This window comes from Meriones unguiculatus, chromosome 3 (genome assembly GCF_030254825.1).
Source record: "Meriones unguiculatus strain TT.TT164.6M chromosome 3, Bangor_MerUng_6.1, whole genome shotgun sequence".
NCBI classification, from domain to species: domain Eukaryota; kingdom Metazoa; phylum Chordata; class Mammalia; order Rodentia; family Muridae; genus Meriones; species Meriones unguiculatus.
In genome coordinates this window covers 187,221,187-187,243,850 of record NC_083351.1, presented here as the reverse complement: position 1 = coordinate 187,243,850, position 22,664 = coordinate 187,221,187, and the positions used below count along the sequence as shown (strand labels likewise).

General features: G+C 38.6%; 1 protein-coding gene across 3 annotated transcripts in view; it reads left to right on the top strand.

The window, feature by feature from the left end:
• The window catches only part of Brinp1 (BMP/retinoic acid inducible neural specific 1), a 202,845-nt gene that overhangs the window by 169,376 nt on the left and 10,805 nt on the right, over positions 1 to 22,664 (top strand). For all 3 annotated transcript variants that reach the window (XM_021652035.2, XM_060381212.1, XM_060381213.1), the window contains one exon: positions 113 to 335. In XM_021652035.2, coding sequence (XP_021507710.1) covers positions 113 to 335 — 223 coding nt within the window. The remainder of the gene's footprint in view (positions 1 to 112; positions 336 to 22,664) is intronic.

Below are 22,664 nucleotides of genomic sequence, written 5' to 3'. Positions count from 1 at the left end.
AAAAAGAGCAGCAAATACTAAGGAAAAAAGGAGAGAACTAAACTTTAAAACAGGACTTCGGATGGTGTCTGTAATGCTTACCCCTTCTCTCCTGGCTCTTGTCTCTTGTCAGATGAATTTAAGTCATTTATGAAGCGTCTCCCAAGCAACCACTTCCTGACTATTGGCAGCATCCACCAGCACTGGGGCAATGACTGGGACCTGCAGAGCCGCTACAAGCTCCTGCAGAGTGCCACTGAGGCGCAGAGGCAGAAGATCCAGCGCACCGCCCGCAAGCTCTTTGGCCTCAGCGTGCGCTGCCGCCACAATCCCAACCACCAGCTGCCTAGAGAGAGGTATGTGCTCCTAGTACCCAACCTCTGCGATCTCCCCCGCCTGCCAGAGCTCACGTCAGCTGGTACATTCTGCTGCAGCTGAGGATGTGCAGCTAGCATAGTGCAGACCTACTGAGCAAGGCAGTCCGTGCGCGAGACCAGCGGTGCTCCTGGCTACATTTGGTTGTTGCAACATTCAATTTCACATATTTCCCAGATCTACAGTTTAACTTCTCTATCTGTGGTTTCTCCACCTACAGTTTAACTAACCTCAGGTTGAAATTATCCAGACAAAAATTGTGTTTCTACGACACATACTTACATATGCTTTGTGTCATTTTTCCCTAAACCACATGGTACAAGTTACATTAAATGAAGTATTACAAGCACACTGGAGATGATGTAAAATACAGAGGAAGATGTGCCTGGGTAGTATACAAGCGCTGCCTTCACTTATTTTAGAAGTTTTGCACAGCCACTGATTCGGGCATCTGTGTAGAAAGGCTAAAATCAGTTTCACAACAACAACAAAGGAAACTGGGTGATGAAGTTCAGCTCTGCATTAGACTGAGGGAGACGTCCAGCTCTGGCACCCGCAACGCTCTGCCACCATTTTGGTTACTTAAAATGCAATATCTGTATAAATGTAAAAGTTGTTGGTTAGGAAGTTTGTAGATCTCTTCTTAACGGTAAAAACCCTGGATGAACTAATCAGTCAGTTTGGGGATTGAGGGCCTTTGGTCAGGGCCTAGAGTGGAGCACATGTAGTACTGAGTAATGAGAATTTCAAGAAGGATTATACATGCCAGTTCCCTAAGTACGTGACCCCATCCAGAGACCCAGTGCCTGTTTAAGTTCACATTTACTTCCTTTGTTTAGTCTTTTGTACCATTTATTCTGATATCCAGTAGCATACACAGGAATGAACAGATAGAATTTACCCTTTCATGGAATTTTTACTTCTTGTGGTCTTACAGTGGAGAAACCAGTATTCAATCTAGGTTGGTCAAATTCTGTTTTTCCAGGAAATTTATGATCTATTTGTAGCTGAGAAGTCTCTGTAGTATTGTGTCCAGGGTTTCCATGAAGCTGTTCTAGGAGAGCAACAAAGCATGTTGGGGAAAGGGTGGGGTAAATCTAGATGGGGAGCTTGAATCAGGCTTGGTACCCTGATTCAGCCAGAATGGTTCTGTTCTCAGTTATTTTGTATTGGGGGTAGGACCTTGCCTTTTATTGCATTCAGAGGAAAGGAATCAGTTTCCTTTTAGCCAATAAGGCAGGCTTGGGTGTAGGGAGACAGCTTAATGTTTAAGTGTTATAGTTGGGCATTTTTTTCTCCTGACCCCAATTTCTTGGAATAATGATTCATGACACTCATTAAATATTATGCTAACACCTAGGCCATATAGTTAGACTCTTCTCTGACTAGCTCATAGAGTAAAATAATCCATTATACTACTCTACATTTTGTCATGTGGCTGGTTACCTCAGCTCAGGTACCATGCACCCATCCTCTTCACATCTTGCTGGCTGAATCTCTGATGCCTGGCTCTCTCCCAGAATCCTCTCTAGCTACCAGAGGTCCTACTTCCAGTTTCCTGCGTCAGATATAGGCTGTCAGATTTATGATTGACAGGTGCCACATCCATAAAATACAGAAGTTATTCCTTCCACAGTTAATAGTACACTTTTGTCCAATCATAAGCACTAACATTCACATTTTTGTACCCACTACCAAGCCAAGCATCTGACACACATATGTAACCTTAACTCTAACCGTGGTGGAGACAACAATGCTGGACTTGCTGAGAATGTCCCCACACTAGCCTGCAAACACAAGCTTCAGGTTTGGGAGAGCCTGTCTGAAAGAAAAGGAAAGAATGAGAGAGGAGGTCACCCTCTTTTGGCCTTTGCACATATACACAGGTATGCACACCTTCAGGTACACGTACAGACACACACAAATAAATACATCTTGAAAAGTCAAGTCAAATCTAGATAGCATGATCGTATTTGTGTGTGTGTGTGTGCGCGCGTGCACACATTTTCATTTCCTGTTGTGCAGTCCAGAAAACTAAAGTTGAAAGAAAAGAAGTTACATGTTCAAGGCCACCACAGTAAAGAACTGGTTCTCAAATGGGGTTGGCTTTGCTCCAAGGAATATGTGGATATATACCCGGGCATTTTTAATTGCCACATGGAATGATATTATAGAGGACAGTCACTGAAACAAAGAATTATCTGGCCCCAAACGTCACTGAGAATGATATTTAGCCATTTGTTGTAAAGGAAGTCAAACTGGCATTTAAATCTGTAAATCTAAATTTGTTCTCTAAGATGTCTGCTGTGCTTGCACACAAGACAAGAGTTTGAAAACATCATCTTCCTCTAGGTGGTTCAAGCTGCATATCCTGCCCTGAAATTTCTCCTCACCTTTTTCTACACTTTCAGATAATTTTGCTACCTCTGTGAAGTTTGTCCTGATTGCATACAACATGGTCTTTATTCTAAGTTCCCATTTATCTAACACGACTTTGCTTAATATACTCGTCTCTCTTTCCCCCTTGGTGAGATATATCCTCAGATACTCGTGAGGGCTCATCTTCCCCCATTGTGACATGTATCCTGACATACTCGTGAGTGTTCGCCTTTGTTTGCCCCAGACCTTCCAATTCTGAGTACACTGCGTTGTTCCTTATTTGTAATAACCATTCTGAGAGTGAAATCGATTTTTTTCTGTCAGTTGCTGATGTGTTTCTTTTCTCTGATACACAGACTTGGAAAAGGGTCTGTTCACACATCCACTTCCGTGTTGCATGCAGCACATGCTCAAGCTGCCACTATACGGGAGTCTCTGAAGTAGAACCACTTAGATTTATCAGGCCTGCAGGTGACCAGCCTTGGGTGCTTTTTGCGGGTCATAAATGAATACAGTCCACAGTGCTATAGAAGATGGTTCTTAGAGTAGGAGTTTGGGAATGGTTCAGTTGGGAATCAGAAAATAAATTTTACCACAAGTGTGTATTTTATAAATGTAAGTTCAGCTAACATTACAGCCTGTGTAATTTAAATAGCAGACATCTATCTTCTTAAATTCTGATAGCCAAAAGTTTAAATACAGGCCTTGTCAGGGTTGTTTCTTCTGGGGACACTGTCTCTTTCCTGTGTCCTCACGCAGTCTTTAAACCGTTTACATCTGTGTGCCCCCTCCTGTGCTTTAGAACTTCAGTCATGCTATATTAACACCCATCCCTAACAGGCTCAATTCAACCTAACAGCTACCTCAGAAAGCAGTTATGTTCTGCTGTGCTGCGAGGTCAGTACTTTAGCATATGTATTTGTGCAGCAGGTGAGATGCTCCAGCCCAGAGCATCCTAAAGCAGTGGGTCTCAACCTTCCAAATGCTATGATGCTTTAATAGAGCTCTTTGTGTTGTGTAACACCCAGACATCAAGTTATTTTGTTACTACTTCATAACTGTAATTACAATGGAAATGTTTAATACACAGGGTCTCTAATATGTGACCCCAAAGAGGTCAGGACCCACAGGTTGAGAACCACTGCTTTAAAGGAAAACAACAACAAAAAGATATGTCACATCTTTATATTAAGAAACTGTGAGGTCCAAGACTGACAAAATTGATGTAAATCTGAGCAAAGAAGACACTAGTTTGCCATTAAAAGGTTACACAAACATTGATAAAATGTGTTGAGTGTCACTTCAGAAATTCCAAGTTCAAAGACACTGAGAAGCACATTAATTAAACATGAGAAGAAATCTTCAGAGCCTAGAGCCTCAGTGGCAGACAGGGTCTGGGACAGAGACAAAGGCAAAGGTGTCGCATATGCATTAAAAGGGAAGAGTCGGGCCAAATGGTAGAACGTGGGCACTGGACAGTCAGGGAGCCTGAATTTGAATGATGAATTTGTCTATGTCTTAGTATTGAGGCTGAGTGGCTTAGAGAAGTGACTTCATGATTCCTAGCTCAGGTCCCACAGCTGTGCCTAGAACTTGGGTTCTCGTTGTGGAATTTGCCAGGTGTGGATAGTTAGAAATGGCATACTGCTACTGGAAACTTTTTAAGACAGTGCTCTTGGTGCCGGACAGTCCTCCTGAAGAGAGATGGGGTGGGGGAGGAGTAAAAGGAGGGAAGGAGGAGGAGATGGAGAGAGAGAAAGAGAGGGAGGGAAGGGGGAGGGGGAGAGAGAGAGGATTTACCTTAATTCTAACATTCCTCCCACTCTTTCAAGGAGAGTGGCTGGGATTTGCAATTGGCAAGTCACCAAATTATGTTCATATACAGAGGAAAGAACGCTGCTGATATTGCCAAGGGTGGGAGCATGCAAAAATGAGGCTCTGAAGCCTTCCCAGGGGAGCTGAACTTTCTTGGCCTGGCTGTGGGCTGCTTCCTGACATCTGAATCAGAGGCTTTAATGAGCATTTCTCAGACTAGCAGGGCACCTCTCTGCCGGAGAGCAGTGTCAGACAGAGGTGATAGCAGTGAGAACCCTGAGCCACCTCTAGTGGAGCAAGTTTATGTTTGCAAATGAACTGATTGCTCAGCTTCAACTTGTCTGCTTGTTGAAGCCGTGGGAGCTGAGTGTTCTGAGCAGGTGGTGTTATTGCAACAGGTGTCACTGAGACTTTTACTTGTCTCACAGAGGGGTAACATGGATGGAAGAGGGAGCCGAGAACAGATCATTCACTGTACAGACATAGCTCGGAATCAGGTCTTTATGCCATTTCCCAGCCATCAAGCTTTATGTATGTACCTGCACTTCACTTGTGGCACTGGATAGTTGTAATTGCCTTTAGGTGAAGTATGAGAATGAAGATTATTTTTTTAGTTATATTTTGATTTATTATCATGTTATTCATTTTTCTTCAAAATGGATGGCATTTTCATTTTCATTTTCATATGAGAATGAAGATTTTTAAAATGTAAAGACCTAGTGAAAATTTGACTAGTCAAAAGTTGATGGAAATTTATTTAATATGCATGTTCTAACTGCCTGTCAGTCTGTTGTCTTACATGAATTGTTTCACATCACAACTTCTTGAAATAGTCACTGTTACTATTGTCATTTTACAGATAAAGCCACTGAGGCAAAGAAAGGCTAGGAATGTGCCAAACCATTGCTAAGCATTATTGATATTTCAAATGAGTCATTTCTCTTTTACTGAGAGGTCAACTCTGGATGTTTTGAACTTATATTGATGAAAATTTATTACCTGGATGTTAGGCAGAAGAGATATCTTGGTTATCTAGTGATGAAAGAAAGAAAGAAAGAAAGAAAGAAAGAAAGAAAGAAAGAAAGAAAGAAAGAAAGACACCCTCCCCCCGCACTAAAGCTTAATATCTCAAAAGAGTGCTTTGTCAGCTCTTGTGAGTCTGTACGTAGACTTGCAGCAGTTGGAGAGCTCTCAAACTGGCTGAGGCCAGTGTCATTAGGTAACTTTCTTCAGTGGACCTCCAAAGCAGCTCCCTCCTAGAGCGGGCAGTTGATGCCCACTGTCAGCTGGAGGCTCAGCTGGGGCTGTCAGCTAGAGTGCTTACCCATGCTCTCCACGTGTCATTTGTTCTTCTTGCAGCATGGCAGCTGGGATTTGAAAGGACATTCTGAAAACCAAGGATGTACTAAGATTCCTTCAAACTCAGCCTTGGCAGCGAAGAAGTACCACTTCCATTTTATAAGATTACATTGACTATGTGAGGATATTGTTTTAGATAAGTTAGAAAACTTCCCTCTCATTCTCTACTCAATTTGGCATACCCGACTTCAGTAGTAAGATCTGGTACAAAAACTGTTTCACTGGTAGGATAGGCTTAATCCACCACAGCACCCCACAACTCCAGACAAGATTTTAAGCAAGATGGGACCCACATAAATATGTGGTTAAATGATGCCCAGTGGTCACAGCCTAGAATTTGTATGGTTTCATCCCTTTTCTTTCACTAAGCACTGGATCTTGAAGGGGGATATGCTTACTCATTTTAGCATTTTCATAGCTTTGTATACAGCAAGTGTGCCTAATTTGAAAATATGTAAAAGCTGAGAGAGTGTTTTTTAATTAGCAAATATTTTTCTGTCACAATTTCATACAGGGACATTATTTTGATTCTTTATTTTTATTTCCTTTTTTGTCAATACCAACCCTTTCTACTTCCCATGGATTACTTTCCCCATTCACTAGTTTTGGTCTAATTTAGTTGTCTACAGAATTTAACTGGTGCCATCTCTGTGATCCCGAGTTTGGACTTTAGCAGTAGAGTCTGGGGGTTCATGAGTAGACACATGGCTAGAAACCAAGCTTCTTACTCTCCACAAATGTTAGTTGCCAACAGATCATACCTATGTAGTAGGAATCCATGAGTTCCTTGCCACTTTATAGCTGACTATTAGAAGGGACTGATTCCTGTGAACTCTGCAGTATGTACAACTACTGTCACTCATGGTTGCCATGGTTTTCTGTGTCTTGTTTGGAAGATGGTATTTTACTCCCGTCTTCTAATTCTACAGATTTTACAGTTTCTCTGTCCCCTTCTCTGAAATGGTTCTTGAGCCCTACACAGATGGTGTAAATTTCTTGTTTAGGGCTGAGCCGTCAGCCGTCATTTATTCTCAGCATCTTGTGCAACAATGGATCACTGTAAGATATTGCTTTGTATCAGGATGAAAATACCCATTGTCTGTGGGAATAAACATAGATATTTAGCGAGTGGTTTGATGATGTAACAATTGAGCTAAGAAGTCATGGAATGTGATCCTAAATCATGTGTTTTAGACCAGGTTTATAGTATTAGACAAAGGCCCCTCTTATAGAGTAAACCCCAAATCAATAAAAACTAATTACTTATCTCCATAACAATGATACTACCATTGTCATTGTTTGGACATATCTTTGCAAGATGGTTGTTCTTATAGTTCACAAAATTCATAGCTAGGGAGTGGGGTAATTACCCTAGCCTGGATAGCACAATGGGATTCTGTACTGTAAAAGACCTTGACATTGAATATAACTAGAGATCAATGTAACTATACCAGATGGGGAAAATAAGATTAACAATAATGCCAATAATATCAATGATAACAATAGTACACAACAAGAACATTTAATTATTTAATGAGTAGGCAATCATGTAGTAGACATTAGACCTTATTATATGCACAGGTTTTGGAATCAGACTGCTTAGCTTCAAATACGAACTCTATTGCCTGATAGTGATTCTGGCATGTGGTACTAACATTTTCCGCCTCGTTTTTGTTGTTGTTGTTGTTTGTTTGTTTTTTTTTTTTTTATGTAAAATGAAGCTAATATTACATATATCATAAAAGTGTTTGGTGGATTATTGGTCTTTACCCACTAAAGGTGACTTTGATTAGCAAAATCCTCAATACAGGATGACACTGACATTTTACTTGTTAATTTCTTATAAGATGGTTATTACCATCTTATTACCACTGAGTGCTGGTAGTAATGACATGGCATGTCTTACATTTTATTCTTCTCCTTTTTCTAGAGAATAGGTGCTGTTGAACCATTTTATAGACAGAAAGAACTGATAAAGCAAGAGATATAATTAGTACATCTTAGATTGCAATACTAAGCAGAAGGTTCAGAGTTATTTTGCTTGTTACCTACATTGGCTGAGTAGAAAATTTCCTTTTGCAGATAAAGAAAAGCCAATGTTATCTCAGAAGTCTGCAGAGCAAGGATAGATATGTGCTGTGTTTGGTATATGATGGGTGCAGGTGGTGATGTAAAATTCAGGATTAAATCACCATGATTAGGGGCATGATGCTCAAGGATTAAGGTATTTTATGACTGAGGCTCAAAAAGGGACTTTGTAATGAGGGTTATGGTGACTTTCTAGTTGTGAAGCTTTGAATCAAGCTCTGAATCAAAGCAAGGACTAGGCAGACTTCATCTCTAGAGAGGAAAAAGAGTTAGCTCAGTTCATGATAATAGAACAAATGTTTCCGGGGTAGTTACCTTGCTCATGGCTTTGGAGATGCCAAGATAAATAACTCCTATACCATCATAAGATCTAGTCCAAGAGCATAAGCAGATTGATTCTAGATCCAGCCAAATGTGTTTTGGAATTTTTTCATGTGTGGAGTTCTATCTCAAGTTCTTTATTTTTTATTTTTATTTTTGTTCTTCTCTCATATAATACATCCCAACCACAGTTTCCCCCTCAGCTCTCTACCTTACCCTCACCTGCAGATACACCTCAGCTCCCCTTACCCTCAAAGAAGTGCAGGACTTCTAGGGACATCAACAAAACACAGCATTACAAGCTACAATAAGACCAGGAACATACTATCACATCAAGTCTGATAACCTAGTATAAAGAAAAGAGTCCCACAAGTAGGCCTTCCCCTGCTCCAACTGTTAGGATTTCCAAAACAACACCAAACTACTAGGCCATAACATTTATCCAGAGGACCTATGTAAGATCCTTACCTGCTCCCTGATTTCTGCAAGTTTCCATGAGTCCCAGGCAGTTGCTTTTGTGGGCCATGTTCTCCTGGTGTGTCCCTGACCTCTCCTTGTTGCTTAGTCTCTCTGAGACTGTAGATTATAGCATGATTGTCTTTTTCTTTACAGCCAATATCTACTTATAAGAGAATACATACCATGTTTGTTTCACTCAGGATAATTTTTTCTAGTTTCATCCATTTGCCTGCAAATTTCATGATGTCATTATTTTAACACATGAGTAATACTCCATTGTGTAAGTGTAACACATTTTCTTTATCCGTTCTTTGGTTGAAGGTCATCTAGATTGTTACCAGTTTCTATTTATTACAAACAAAGCTGCTATGAACATAGTTAAGCAAGTATCCTTGTGATAGGATGGATCATCCTTTGTGAATATGTCCAGGAGTGGGATGGCTAGGTCTTGAGATACATCAATTTCCAATTTTCCAAGAAAAAGCCAGATTTATATCCAAAATGGTTGTACAAGTTTGCATTCCCACCAGCAATTGAGGACTGTTCTCCTTGCTCTACATCCTTCCCAGCATGAGATCTCACTTGTATTTTTGAACTTCTCCATTCTGACAGGTGTGAGATAAAATCTCAAAGTCATGTTGATTTGGGTTTCTCTGATGGCTAAGGATGCTGAATATTTCTGTAAGCGTGTCTTGGCCATTTGAGATTCCTCTATTAATAATTCTCTTATAGAGAATTCCCCTCTTTTTCTTCTGTCAGGTCAGGCTGATAGACCAAATGTTTCCTGAGTGGTTACCATGTTCTTGACTTTGAAATTGCCAAGATAAGTAATACCTATACCAAAATAAGGTCCAGTCCAGGAGCATAAGCTGATTGGCTTTATACCTAGTCAAATGTCACATGAAATTTTTGAAGTTTCCTCTCAAGTTCTTGCTACCCTGTGGTGGATTTTTGTTAGTGTGTAGGAAAGTTCTTCCTAGTTTGAGACCACTTTGGGTCTGAACCTTAAAGTAATGCAGAGGTCTATAGCAAAGTTTCATGTAACTTGTCTCACACATAGGGAATCATTTCATTATGTAGTTAAAAAGAAAACAAGAGATAGATTTGAGGATGGCTATTATTGCTGGGTATTGAGACTTTTCATTCTTGGAGTTCCCCACCAAAACAAACAAACAAACAGAAACAGCATCTCGGCATGTAGATATGCAGAGCATGTTAAACTCGCTCTTTCAGCAACTACGCCTCTAGCTTTTTAACACTAGCATTAGAGACGTGGACCCTATACTCCACTCAATTTTTGCTTCTCTCATATTTAAGATTACTTCTGCTTACTCAGAGAGTTGTTATTGTGCAAAGCAAAGATTAGAACTTGGATGTGGACCACTTCAAGAAACAGAGCTGTGCAAGTAGGGTGGACTTGAATCCAAACTCACGGGGAAGATTGTAAAATTAGGCTAAGAACCAACATAACACTGAATAGTTAACACTTGTCATCACTCACCACTGTCAGGTGTTATTCTATCACACTTGCCTCCTATAATCATCTTAACAGTCCTATGATATAGCACCAACCGATCTCATTTTTATGAATGCGTTAATTAAGGTACAGGGATGCCAAATTGCCTGGTAAAGATTGTTTTGGGGTCCAGTAGGAGACCAAGTCATTTCTTAGAAAACCCTTACTATGCTTTCCAGCTTTGAAGCAAGATACCCAGAGATATTTATACAGAAATTATTTTCAGTAGTGGGAAAGGGAGGAAGTAAAGATGAGAAAATGGGGAGGGAAGGGAGTTTGGGGTTGTATGAAATAAGAATGAAGGTAAAAAGGGAGGAAGGAAGGTGAAAAACAAAAGCTGTATAGCATCTTCTCAGGAATTGCTGTATTCGGGTGTCCTCTGTGCAAAACTGTGAATGCTAACTGACCGTATTCTCTACCAGCACCATGCCAGTCGTCTCTGGAAGGTAGTTAAAGATGCAAACAAGGCCCTCAAGACGACACTCTCTACACCTGGTAGGCTATGAAGGACAGCGTTTTACAGACAAGGTACCTCTATCAAGCCGTCCCTTTCAAACGTGGCAGATTGAGCAGGGAACAGCTGTACTTCCTGTTTAACCAGAACTGTGATGTTTTCTTTATGGGAATTATAAATTAAACTCCTTTGGGAAGATAAGGTGATTTTTCTTTTGGTAAAACAATTTGAAAACAATGAGGCTTAATTATCTCTGAGGTCTTCCCAAACTCTAGGAGAAATAACACTGAGAATAATCATTCTATTCAGAAATATTGGTAGAAGGTCAGTAATTGAATCTTTGAGCAAAGCTGCTTTCAGATAATGATAATTAGTCAAGTTTAATGAGTACCCTGTAGTTCAAACTAAAATCTGCTTTTGCCTGAATGTAGAATGCCCCCTTAACAAAGTGTCCCAGAATCAACTCTGATCACTTTTTAATTTGTATTCCCAGAAGCCATCAGAATTATTACTTAAGAAGCAATCTTGTCCCAGCTCCACTTGAAGCCTTTTGACAAATACTAATTTTGAAAGAAGAAATGGAATTTTAAGGTGACCTACAGATCTGCCAAAAGCTGATCTGTGCTAGCCCCATATATATGTATGAAAAAGGCAAGAAAAGGTAGATACCTTCATATATATATGAAATGAAAAAGGCAAGAAAAGGATACCTTTTTTCATTGACAGTACCCAGTTATTTAACTCACTTAAATACTTGATTGCATCCTACTTTACGGATAACCTGGGACCTTTCCTCTTCTCTGATGGTAACTGAGTTTTGCCTTCCTAACTGTAGTCTCTACCTGCTCCTGGTTATCTAGGTCATCGTATCAAAAGCCTGTGCTGGGTCCTTTTTCACGTGGTTTCTTAGCCTCCTAAATTTCTAGTGGGTGTTAAATCACAGTTTACTGTTATACCATAATTTACTGACCAGTATACAAGACTGTCATCTGTATGAAAACATCTCTATCAACATAGTTCCTTACCTTCTTCTCAGAACTTCTTGGCACAGAACCTTTCACACAACAGACATTCAGAAAACTTTTCAATACGTAAATGAACTGATTATTGTTTTTCTCAGAAGGTGTCTGCATGGTGTACTGACTTCATTCTGAAAAACTGAATTTTGTCCCATGCCAGTGAGCTCCAGTTTTTCCTAAATATGTTGAATGTGGTTCTTCCTAATTTATGATTGAAAAACTCAAGACGAAATAAATTAAGTGATTTGGTCAAAGTCACTCAAAGAAATTTTGAAGAAATCAAAGCTAAAATTAAGTCCCTTAGATTGATAGCTCACACGCTGCAGTAAAACCAAAGCAGCTAGTGTAACTTACGTTCAACCATTTTGGATCCAAATCTTCATAAATCTATCACTATGGGAAAACAGGGAAGGAGGATGCTAAAGGAAAACAGGGAAGGAGGATGCTAAGTGGAAGGAAAAAGAGAAGAAAAAAGAAGAGTATGAGGAAAAAAAGGAGGAGGAAGAGGAAGAGGAAGAGGAACAAATTTTGAAACATGCTCTAAGGGTCACCAAACAGACGTTTTAGAGCTTATAAAGTTTAGCAAAAATGAAGTGGCATTCTTAGAAGGTGCAAGTATTTGATGGTAGTGTCACTTACATCCTTCCATTACATGATTGTTAGGGATGATGATATTGTGAAATAAAGCAGAACAATGGGAGATTATTCATTGAGGATATGCAGGATAATGATTTGCATTTCCCAGTGACTCTTGGTTTTTGGTTGATTTTTACTTTTGAAAACAACATGGCCTTGACCTTGTAGTGCAGGCCATAGCCAAGCACAATGTAATTATATATTGGTGAAATTTAAAAAAAAATCTTTTGGAGACATCTGTCTAAGACTCTGGTCCTCGGGCCTTAGCTTCTGAACCCTTGTCAGCTTTTAACATGCATTTGTTCCATTCAGTATTTAATTGGTGTCTCTGGAAGGATTCTAGCTACCAGAACAATTACTATCACAATTCCAATTACTGTTTATATCCATACTGGTTCACACTCATCTCTCTGAATCTTGGATTTCCTTGTCTCTGGACAAAATATACACAGATTCTGGCAGTGGAACACAGAGCTTTAGTTACTTGTATTTTATTGAGCTCAAGTTAGTTTCCATTTATGAGAATGACAGTCTAGACCAGGGCACTTATTAGGTATGCAACCTTCAAACATCTGTAAATCTGTCTGAGTCCTTTGTTTTCTAATCTGCACTCAGGATAAGAAGAGGTAGCACACAGAGTCATTGGCTCAGTAAAATTACATGACAACTGTCTTTAACTTATAAAGAAATGCACACATGTAATATGAATACAATCAAAGAGTAGAACAAGAATAAATCTTCCTAATGCTTAAACCCTTTAATGCAGTTCCTCATGTTGTGGTGACTCCCAACCATAAATTTATTTTGTTGCTACTTCATAACTCTAAATTTGCTACTATTATGAATTGTAATGTAAATATCTGATATGCAGGATATCTGATATAGACCCCCCAAAAGGACTGAAATCCACTATTTGAGAACCATTACCCTACAGCATGGATGAAAACTCAATTTCTCCTTCTAAGATGTGTGTGTTTCTGTGTAGGAGGCAAAACATGAGACTAGCAAAATGTAATCCTATAATGAAGATGAGACAGAAGTTATGATTTTCAGCCATGCAGATTCTGACACTTCTATGTATATGATTGTCATTTACTCTCAATGTAAAAACTTGACTAAGTATTTAGATCCCAAACTTCAGTTTGGAATAATGGATGTAAAACTATACCCTTACCCCAAAAGTCAGCAATAGAGCATGTGGCATGTTTAGCACATGGAAAAAAAGATAAATCAAGTTTCTAACCAGATGAAGATGTAGTGCAAAGGTTGTTAGTTTACTGGAAAAGAAATGGAAGAGTACAAGTAAAATTGAGTGAAAGAACAGTTGCAAACATCCTATGCCCATCTTCTACAATATAATCATGCTACATATAATGAAAAATTTTATTCTAATTTAAAGTGTATAGTCCTTGCCAGTCTTTTGGAAATTAGGCCAAACCCATTTTTAAGAGTGTTTGTGTATTTGGTCTGTCATTCTGCAAACTTTCTTGCATAAACATTTTAAATGATTGTTTTTAGAATGTTTGTGAACTATCCAAATCTTTCTCATTTTTTTCTTTATTTAAATTAATGATCATTATTGTTACTAACTAATCATGTTTTGTTGCATAGTTCAAATGAGTTCTTACATAGGGAAAAAAGCTACTCAAATTTCATTAACTTATTTTATGATTAGCTTCATGAAGTCATGATGCAATCAATATAAACAAATCCAAGACAGACAATCAAGAGTAACATAGGCATCCCCTACCACCATAACTGATAGAGGAAAGGGGGTAAATTTTCTGGCAGTAACATCCATAGAGGTCATCTATGAGAACCTTCCCTATCAGAAACAGAAGCTTTTATCCTAAATTCTTTTTTTCTGATTTTTTTCTTTATTAATTACACTTTACTCACTTTGTATCCCCCCTGTGGTTCCCTCCCTTCTCCCATCCCAATCCCTCCCTTCCTCCACCCTCTGCATGCATGCCCCTCCCCAAGTCCACTGATAGGGGAGAACTTCTTTTCCTTTCTTCTGACCCTAGTCTAATAGGTCTCATCAGGAGTGGCTGCATTGTCTTCTTCTGTGGCCTGGTAATGCCGCTTCCCCTTCAAGGGGAGGTAATTAAAGAGCAGGCCAATCAGTTCATGTCAGAGACAGTCCCTGTTCCTATTACAATGGAACCCACTTGGATACTGAACTGCCATGGGCTACATCTGTGCAGGGGTCTTAGGTTATCTCCATGCATAGACCTTGGTTGGAGTATCAGTCTCAGGAAAGACCCCTGTGCTCAGATTTTTTTTTATTTTGTTGCTCTCCTTGTGGAGTTCCTGTCCTCTCCAGATCTTACTGTTTCCCACTTCTTTCCTAAGATTCCCTGCACTCTGCCCAAAGGTTGCCCATAAGTCTCAGCATCTGAATTGATAGTCTTCAAGGCAGAGCTTTTCAAAAGTCCTCTGTGTCAGGCTCCTGACTTGTTTCCTCTTTTCTCCTTCTTCTGATGTCCATCCTCTTTGCCTTTCTGGATAAGAATTGAACATTTTAGCAAGAGTCCTCCCTCTTGATTAGTTTCTTTAGGTGTACAGATTTTAGTAGGTTTATCCTATATTATATGTCTATATGACAACCACTCTGGAAATCTATCTGGCACTTTCTCAGACAACTAGGAATAGCGCTTCCTCAAGATCCAGCCATACCACTCCTAGGCATATATCTAAAAGATTCTCACGTACACAATAAGGACATTTGATCAACCATGTTTGCAGCAGCTTTATTTGTAATAGGAAACAGCCCAGATGCCCCTCAGTGGAGAAATGGATGCACAAATTGTGGTATATCTACACAATAGAATATTACTCAGCAATAAAAAACAAGGAAATCATGAAATTTGCAGGTATGTGGTGGGATCTGGAAAAGATCATCCTGAGTGAGCTATCCAAAAGCAGAAAGATGCACATGGTATATAGTCTAAATTCTTATTTTGTTGCATATTAAGAAATATTTTATTTATTATTTGAGAATTTCATATCTTGCATTTTTACCATATTCATTCCCATTCCTCAGATCCCATAGCTATACTTGCTCTATACCCACCAAGCTTTGTATAATCATTTCTCCCTTAACCTGTAGAGTCCAACTGGTGTTTATATTATCTTGGATGCCGGACCATATACTAGAGCACGGTTGACCTACATGGGATCACATTCTTGAAGAATACTAAAATAAACCCTGTATGTGTGTGCTCACATGTGTGTGCACATATATGTGTTGTATATCTTTGTATGTGTTTGTGTTTTATGGTGTACATGCAGGCACAAGTGTGAATGAGGTGTTTAGGGCAAGAGGTCAGCCTAGGATATCTTTTTTAACTCACCTTATTTTCTTGGGATAGAGTATTTCTTTGAACTTGTATCTCAGTGATTTGACTGGACTTGTTAGTCAGAAAACATAGCAGGGGTCTTTCCAAATCTGATATTGTAGGCCACATCTGGCTTTTTATGTTGGTTCTAGGAGAATCCAAACTCTGGCCCTTATTTCTCATTAAGTATTTTAGAGATTAAGCCATCTTGTAAGCTCCTTAATCCTTAGTTTCTAAGGGATACTTGGCTGAATGCCCTGGGTTTCAGTGCTCCACTGAATGCCTTTACAGCATCTTTCATGCCATTTCTTTTTTTTCTAACATGATCACATTTGCAATTGTGAGTTTCATCCCAGGCTTCCTGCTTTTGACTGTAACATCTGTAAGGACAGAGACTTAATGAGTTTGTTGTTGTTTTGAGTTTTGCTCTGGCAGTACATTCTCAGTAACAGGTAGTATGCCAGCCACATGATAACACATCATTTACTGAACTAACTGAAGGGAGCTTTGAATGAGTTGAAAGATGATAATGCTTCGAACTCAGGAATGGAATTTCTATTTAAGAAAACATCATTTACTTATTTACTTATGAAGATTTAGGTTATTTCTTCCAGCAATAGAAAATTGGATTAAAAATAATAATAATAAATTAATTCAGCACCTGGCTTTGGAAGCAGTTGTGTTCAGTACTAGTGAGTTATCAACTGTGTGTTCTTTGGCCCTAACTATTCTCATCTGTGAAATGATATAATGGCAGTAATTTCTCCACAGAGCCACTGTGAAGATGATTCAAGATTTGTAGGTGATATCCACAGCACACAAACAATGATCAATACATTCCAACACTTTTTGCAATTGCCCTTAATATCTCTAAGGTTGGATCTCTGTGCTGGGATGGACTTATACATGGATTAAATGCTTGCATGTCAAGTTGTGATTTCATAGTTTTGGTGATAGAAAGGAATTGTGAGAGAAAAATGGAAGGGATATTGTAATTTAATAGCATTTTCTGAGCGTCATTTGAAAGATAAAGTTAAAAACAAAAAACAATGGAGTGCATTGTGGGCATAAAGGATTTATATTCCATGACTCTGTTGACATAGTGGTAAATGGGAGACACATTTGCCTAGAATGCTGTTTGAATATGCATGGCTGGACCCACTCAAGGTGTATCTGACTGAGTAGATCTGGGATTGTCCTAGATCTGAGGTGATATTGATCTCTTTGATATTAAAGCACCATACATTTTTGATTGGAAGTATCATTGCTTCACATATGATTTCAACTCAGTGTACATACTTGTTACAGAGCATACAAAAGTGAATTTGACTAACTGAAGTGAATTCTACAGGATGTCGTGAAAGGAAGAAACACAGGAAGTACTGTCCATGATTCAGTAAGTTTACATATTATTGAATTAAAAAAAATACTAAACAGAGAAGGGAAAAAAATTAACTATTTCCCAACACAGTCAATCCAGATGAAAAACAGTCCTTCATCCTATCTGTTGTCATGGCTGTCAAAGCTGGTGGCTCTCTCTCTTGTCAGCAGAGATCATCATCCTTCAACATAGTGTTTCTGAAGCAGAAAATGCAAAACCCTTCTGCCTGAACAGTTGCTAATGCTTTGTATTCCTTCAACTATCATCCCACTGAGAGGTAGCATGACTGCCAACTGGCTGATGCCAATGTGACAGCAGGAAGATACTCCATCTCTAGTATAATTTGAGAATAAATTTACCCCATTTGATTTGCAGACATTCCTAATTTTGAAGATTGAACTATTCCCAAGGAAAATTTCCCCAATGTAGGTTATTTATGTCCTCCTTATAATGACTTATGAGAAAGGAAGAACAAGGTTGAGTCTCCCTCTTCTAGTAAAATTAACCAAAGTTTACTTCAGTTTCTGACTTGCTCATGATTATGGCACATGACTCCTCCTACAACCATCTTTCATAGGCATGGTCCTCTGTACTTTCTCAAAATGATTTACATTCATGTTTATAATGAATCTTCATTTATTCTTCCATCCAGACTTTTAATCAAGAGATCTTTAGTGAATACTTGATAAGTTTCAGACATCATAGACATTATGCAAAGACACACCGAAGTGATGAAGAAGACAATAGATGCCCTTATGCAGAGATAATTTGAAATCTAACATAGTTAATGACATCCCAAGGGCTAAATGACCTCAAATTATAAAGCCATATGTCATTCCTGGAAGGAAACCTAAAAGATCTCCTAACTCAATTCCATCATATTATTAAAGGATAAAACAAAATAAAATGGAGAAATGTCTTGAATAGGGTGAGTTAGTTTGTATTGGTGTATAATGAATTACCACACATCTAGAGGTTATAATGACAGATGCACAGTCTTACAATTTTTATTGGAGGGAGTCTGGTTGTGATATAGTTAGAAAATTTGGGGTAAGTTCAAAAAATCTGCCTAATATAACCCATGGGGAAGAATGCACTTTTAACTTTCTTCCTATTATTGGCAGTTATAGAACTCAGGTCATCATTCCCTTGTTGTTTTCTGGCTAGGGCGTCTCCAATCTCATATTTATTGTCGAATATTTGTACACTGTGCCCCTCCCTTCAGAGGCGTGATTATCATGGTTTTGATACTTTCAGATGCTTCTAGCTTGAAAAGTATTTCCTCTTAATCAACACACTTTCTAATCTGTTACTGAAGGACAGCCTATCATTGTGATAGTGGTAGGAGATTAGACCCTGAAAAAAAATGGGAAGGAGAGAGCCATATTTAGAATTCTCTTTTGTATAAGAACATAGCCAGCTCACAACAGAAAAGAGAAAGGATACATTTCTTTGGGCCTCCTAATATATATAATGTTCAGAATATTTATTTTTCTATAACAAACTGACCCACACTAAGGGCTTAACAAAAATTACTGTCTAAACTCATGATGGATCTGTGGGTTAGAAAGTCATTACTGAAACGAAATTGTGCTCTACCTGTAGTAGACTGTAGTTACTCAATTGTGTACAGCTTGTAGCCAGTCTGCAGTAAAAATTCCAGGAAAGTACCAATGGTACCTAAGCAGAGATTGTCAGAAGGCTGTGTTCCTTTACCCAACTGCTCATTTTTGGGGTCTCTCTATAGGGTCCTTAATCAGAATGGCCTGGTTGTTCAGACTGGTCTCTGAGCACAAAGGAGTAAAAGATGGAATCCGTTGGTTGCTTTAGTTCCAGGTGTATAAACAAGGTATATGTGTTCTGTCCTATATTACTAATAAAAGCTATGTAGGATCTGCTGACATTCAAGAAGATAATCAGCATCCTGTCTCTATAGGAGGGAAACATACAGAGTATGGTTTTAATTTTCTTATTTTTCTAGTACAACCCATATTATAATAGAAGAGAACATACTCCTTATAGACCTTGTGGGGAAACATTTTGTAACATAAAAATGCATTTTAGAACTTAGTTACTCAAAATTATTTTTGTGAGTTTATCTTCATATTTGAAGCCATTTCTAATTGCTTCAATCAATTATATGTTTTGTAGTTTTGATTATTATTGGGTTTTTTTGTTGTTGAATTTCTTGAAGAACAATTAGAGAAGATGACTTCCCATAAGCTGCTATCTAATTGTCTTATTCTGTGGGTGTATGTACGCTGTGGGTATCAGAAGAGGGAAAGAACATTCTGTAAGCTTCTGAGGATTGCAATTATGAAAAATGCCCCAAAAGTGCATCCTACAATTGAACAAATATTAGAAAAAAATAATCACTATACTCCTGTAAAAGGGGCATGGAGTGCTTGAATTCTATAAACTCCTGACCTAATTGGGTGGAGGGTGAAACTCCTAGTGCTATTTTCTGCCTCCTAAAGTGGGTGTCTTCATGGCCAATGTCCAGCACTCTTCTAAAATAAGATTATTTCCTTTCTTTAATGCACAATAGCCTAGGTAGAGTGAAAATTCCTTTGCAGAAACTGTAGAGAATGGTTAACAGTGTTATTTTGGGCAATGTGAAAATTCTGTCTTAAGGGAAAGATTTGGGTTGTAGACATCCAGGAGCAATTTGTACAAGCTCAGGCAAATCACTTAATGTTTCTAATCTCCATTTTCCATCTATTTCATGGTCCAGATTTTTCCCAGGCATCATTTATGTCCGTGGTTTTGATGTTCTGCCAATATAGTGTCATTCTCAGTTCCTCTCGGAATAAATTGTTACTGTGATAGAGCTTCAGTACACATCTTCTCCTGTGTGTGTGCGTGTGTGTGTCTGTGTCGTGTGTGTGTGTGTGTGTTTTGAAGGTTATAGTTTGGGTGACAATGATTTATTCTGAGTGTGTATTAAACTATCTTCTTAAATAAGAGGTTCAAGTCCACAAATAAATTCAGTATTGCCTGGGGCAGCTGTCTGTCAATCATTGGAGCCTAAGGATTTCTCCCCAACCATGTGGCAATGAAGCTTTGAGCTAGGAGTATTTTAGGCATTTCCTATCTATTTAAGGAGAAAAAAAAATAGCAATGAGTCCCAATACTCTGGTAGCTCAGGGGAGAGCAATTAAGATGAGGGGTGGGTAGTTGCCTGCCTGAAGCTCATTCCCAATATTGTACAGGATGTATCAAGGCCAAGATTGTAAGGGACACCTCCATTTCCACCAATATTTGTCATTCTGCATTTGTAGCAAATAGGGCAGTTGACTCACTTCCCGATGTAAGACAAGAAAATAAGTATCTCCACTTTCTTTCTTTTATTTTATTTTATTTAGGGTTTTCTCTTTCTTTTTTTTTTTTTCCTGAGGCTTCGAAGTTGCTTTTTATTTAGATTAGAATTTAGAGGCTCCAGGGATTGAGTCAGAAATAGAACTGAGTTCTCACAATCTTTGTGGATAGGTCTCTCTGTGGTTTTGTTTTTAATCTTCCTTCAGAACTATCTCCCCATGCTCCCTCTCACTGAAACCTTACATCCAGCCTGCACATGGGTGAGTTATGTTGTTGGGGCACAGATAGTGACCATTAGGCCAGCTCTTCTCCTTTTCTGAGCGTTAGTATTTTTTCATATATAATGTTAAAATGACAATTTTTAATGCTCTCTTCACCAAGCATAAGACAGAAAAAAAATGTGTAGATCAAAGTTAAGTTCTAAACACACAAACAAAAGATCTTAAAGGTTTGATGGTGGTATAAACTTGCTGCACATGGCTGTCTACTAAATGCTATTTTTGTGAGTATTTTAAAGGACATATTTTGCAAATGTCTCATTGAATTTTTTGTCCTTAGAAAAAGGTCAAACTAGGTAAGTATAAAACTAGATAAAACTTTCATAACTAATTTCACATATGTAAATATCAACTGGATCAAGAAATAGGGAGATGGTTCAGGGATTAAGAACAATTACTGCTTTTCTCAAAGACATATGTTCAGTTCCAAATATATAGATCAGAAAATTCACATCAACCTAAACTCCAGCAGTAAGGTATTTGACACACACACTCATGTATTTATAAAGTATACTATATCAAATGGCGAGACTTGTAACAGTAAATGGACCAAGCACAGCCTATACGTGTGTGTGTGCCTATATACGAAACAATAAAAAAGAAAAAGAAGCCATGATTTCCAGAGAGAGCCAAGTAGGGCAGTATATGATATATGAAAGGGATTTGAGGGATGAAAGAGAGAAGATGATTCAGTTATGTTTTAATTTTAAAAGTAAAAATACAAGCACACACATGCGTGTGTATAAACACATGTCTTACAACTAGGGCCCTATCTATCTGTCTGTCTGAATTGTATGAATATCAATCTTACTACCTACCTATCTAGGCAAATACCTTTCTATCTCTGTCTTATCTGTATCTATATAATCTCTATCTAGCCATATGTCCATTAGGTTGTATCTGAATTAAAGTACCCCATGCACATCACTGCCCTTTTATGGGCACGTTTATTATAGGTCAACTCTGTCTCTGTATAAAAATATTAATTAACTAATTAATACCTTAATTTGTAGATACTCATGTATGAGTGCTGAGGTGCACAGTGAAGGTCAGAGTGCCACCTTCTCCTGTATGGACTTCAAAGCTTGAACTCAGGTGGTCAAGTGTAGTGGCATGCACCTTTAACTTCTGATCCAGCTCATTGGCCCAAATCTACCTTTTAACGTTGGCACAAACTCTTCATCTGTGTTTTCCTACCTTCTTATTTTTCTTAGCAATTCCCACTCATTGCTTTGTGTAGCCGTAGTTGGCTCCTTCCCCCAAGAGGTTCCAAGTTGTGCACCTACATCTGGTGCTGATGGAGTTTTGCACGGTCTCCAGGTTGGGGCTGCAACAAACACTGCAGCAATCATAATGCTTGCCTTATAGTGTGCCTGTGCTGTCTTGTTGTGTACATAGCAAAGGTGGAATTGCTGGCAGAATATGCTAATATGTTCATTTTCCTAAATACTAAGCAGCTAGTGTCCTTTTTCTCTCTTCTTTCAGAACTCATTTCCTTCTTATCCTGCACAGAGAAGCTGCATTTGCTCTATGTCTTTGCCAACATTTAGCACTTTCTCTTGATTTTTTTTTTGTCAGTTTAAACTTTATTGTACCTGTTTGTCTGAAGTTGTACATCATGGAAATTTTAACTTATATATTCTTATCGTAAACACAATTAAGTGTTCCAGGATTCTGTCTGCTTCTATCATTTGCTTTTTGCTTATGACTTGTTCTTATGGAGTTTTAGTAGTTTAGGTGGTGTCTTAATCCATTCAAAATTCTACAACAAGATGCCCTAGGCTGGCTATCTCATAAACAACTAAATCTATTTTTATGTGTCTTAGAGGCCTGGAGTCCCAATACTCAGGCAGACATCGAGACAATTGTCTGATGGAGACTTTCTGGTCCTAGTAACTGTCTTCTCATGATAGAAGGCTTGACAAGTCTCTTTCAGTCTCCATGTA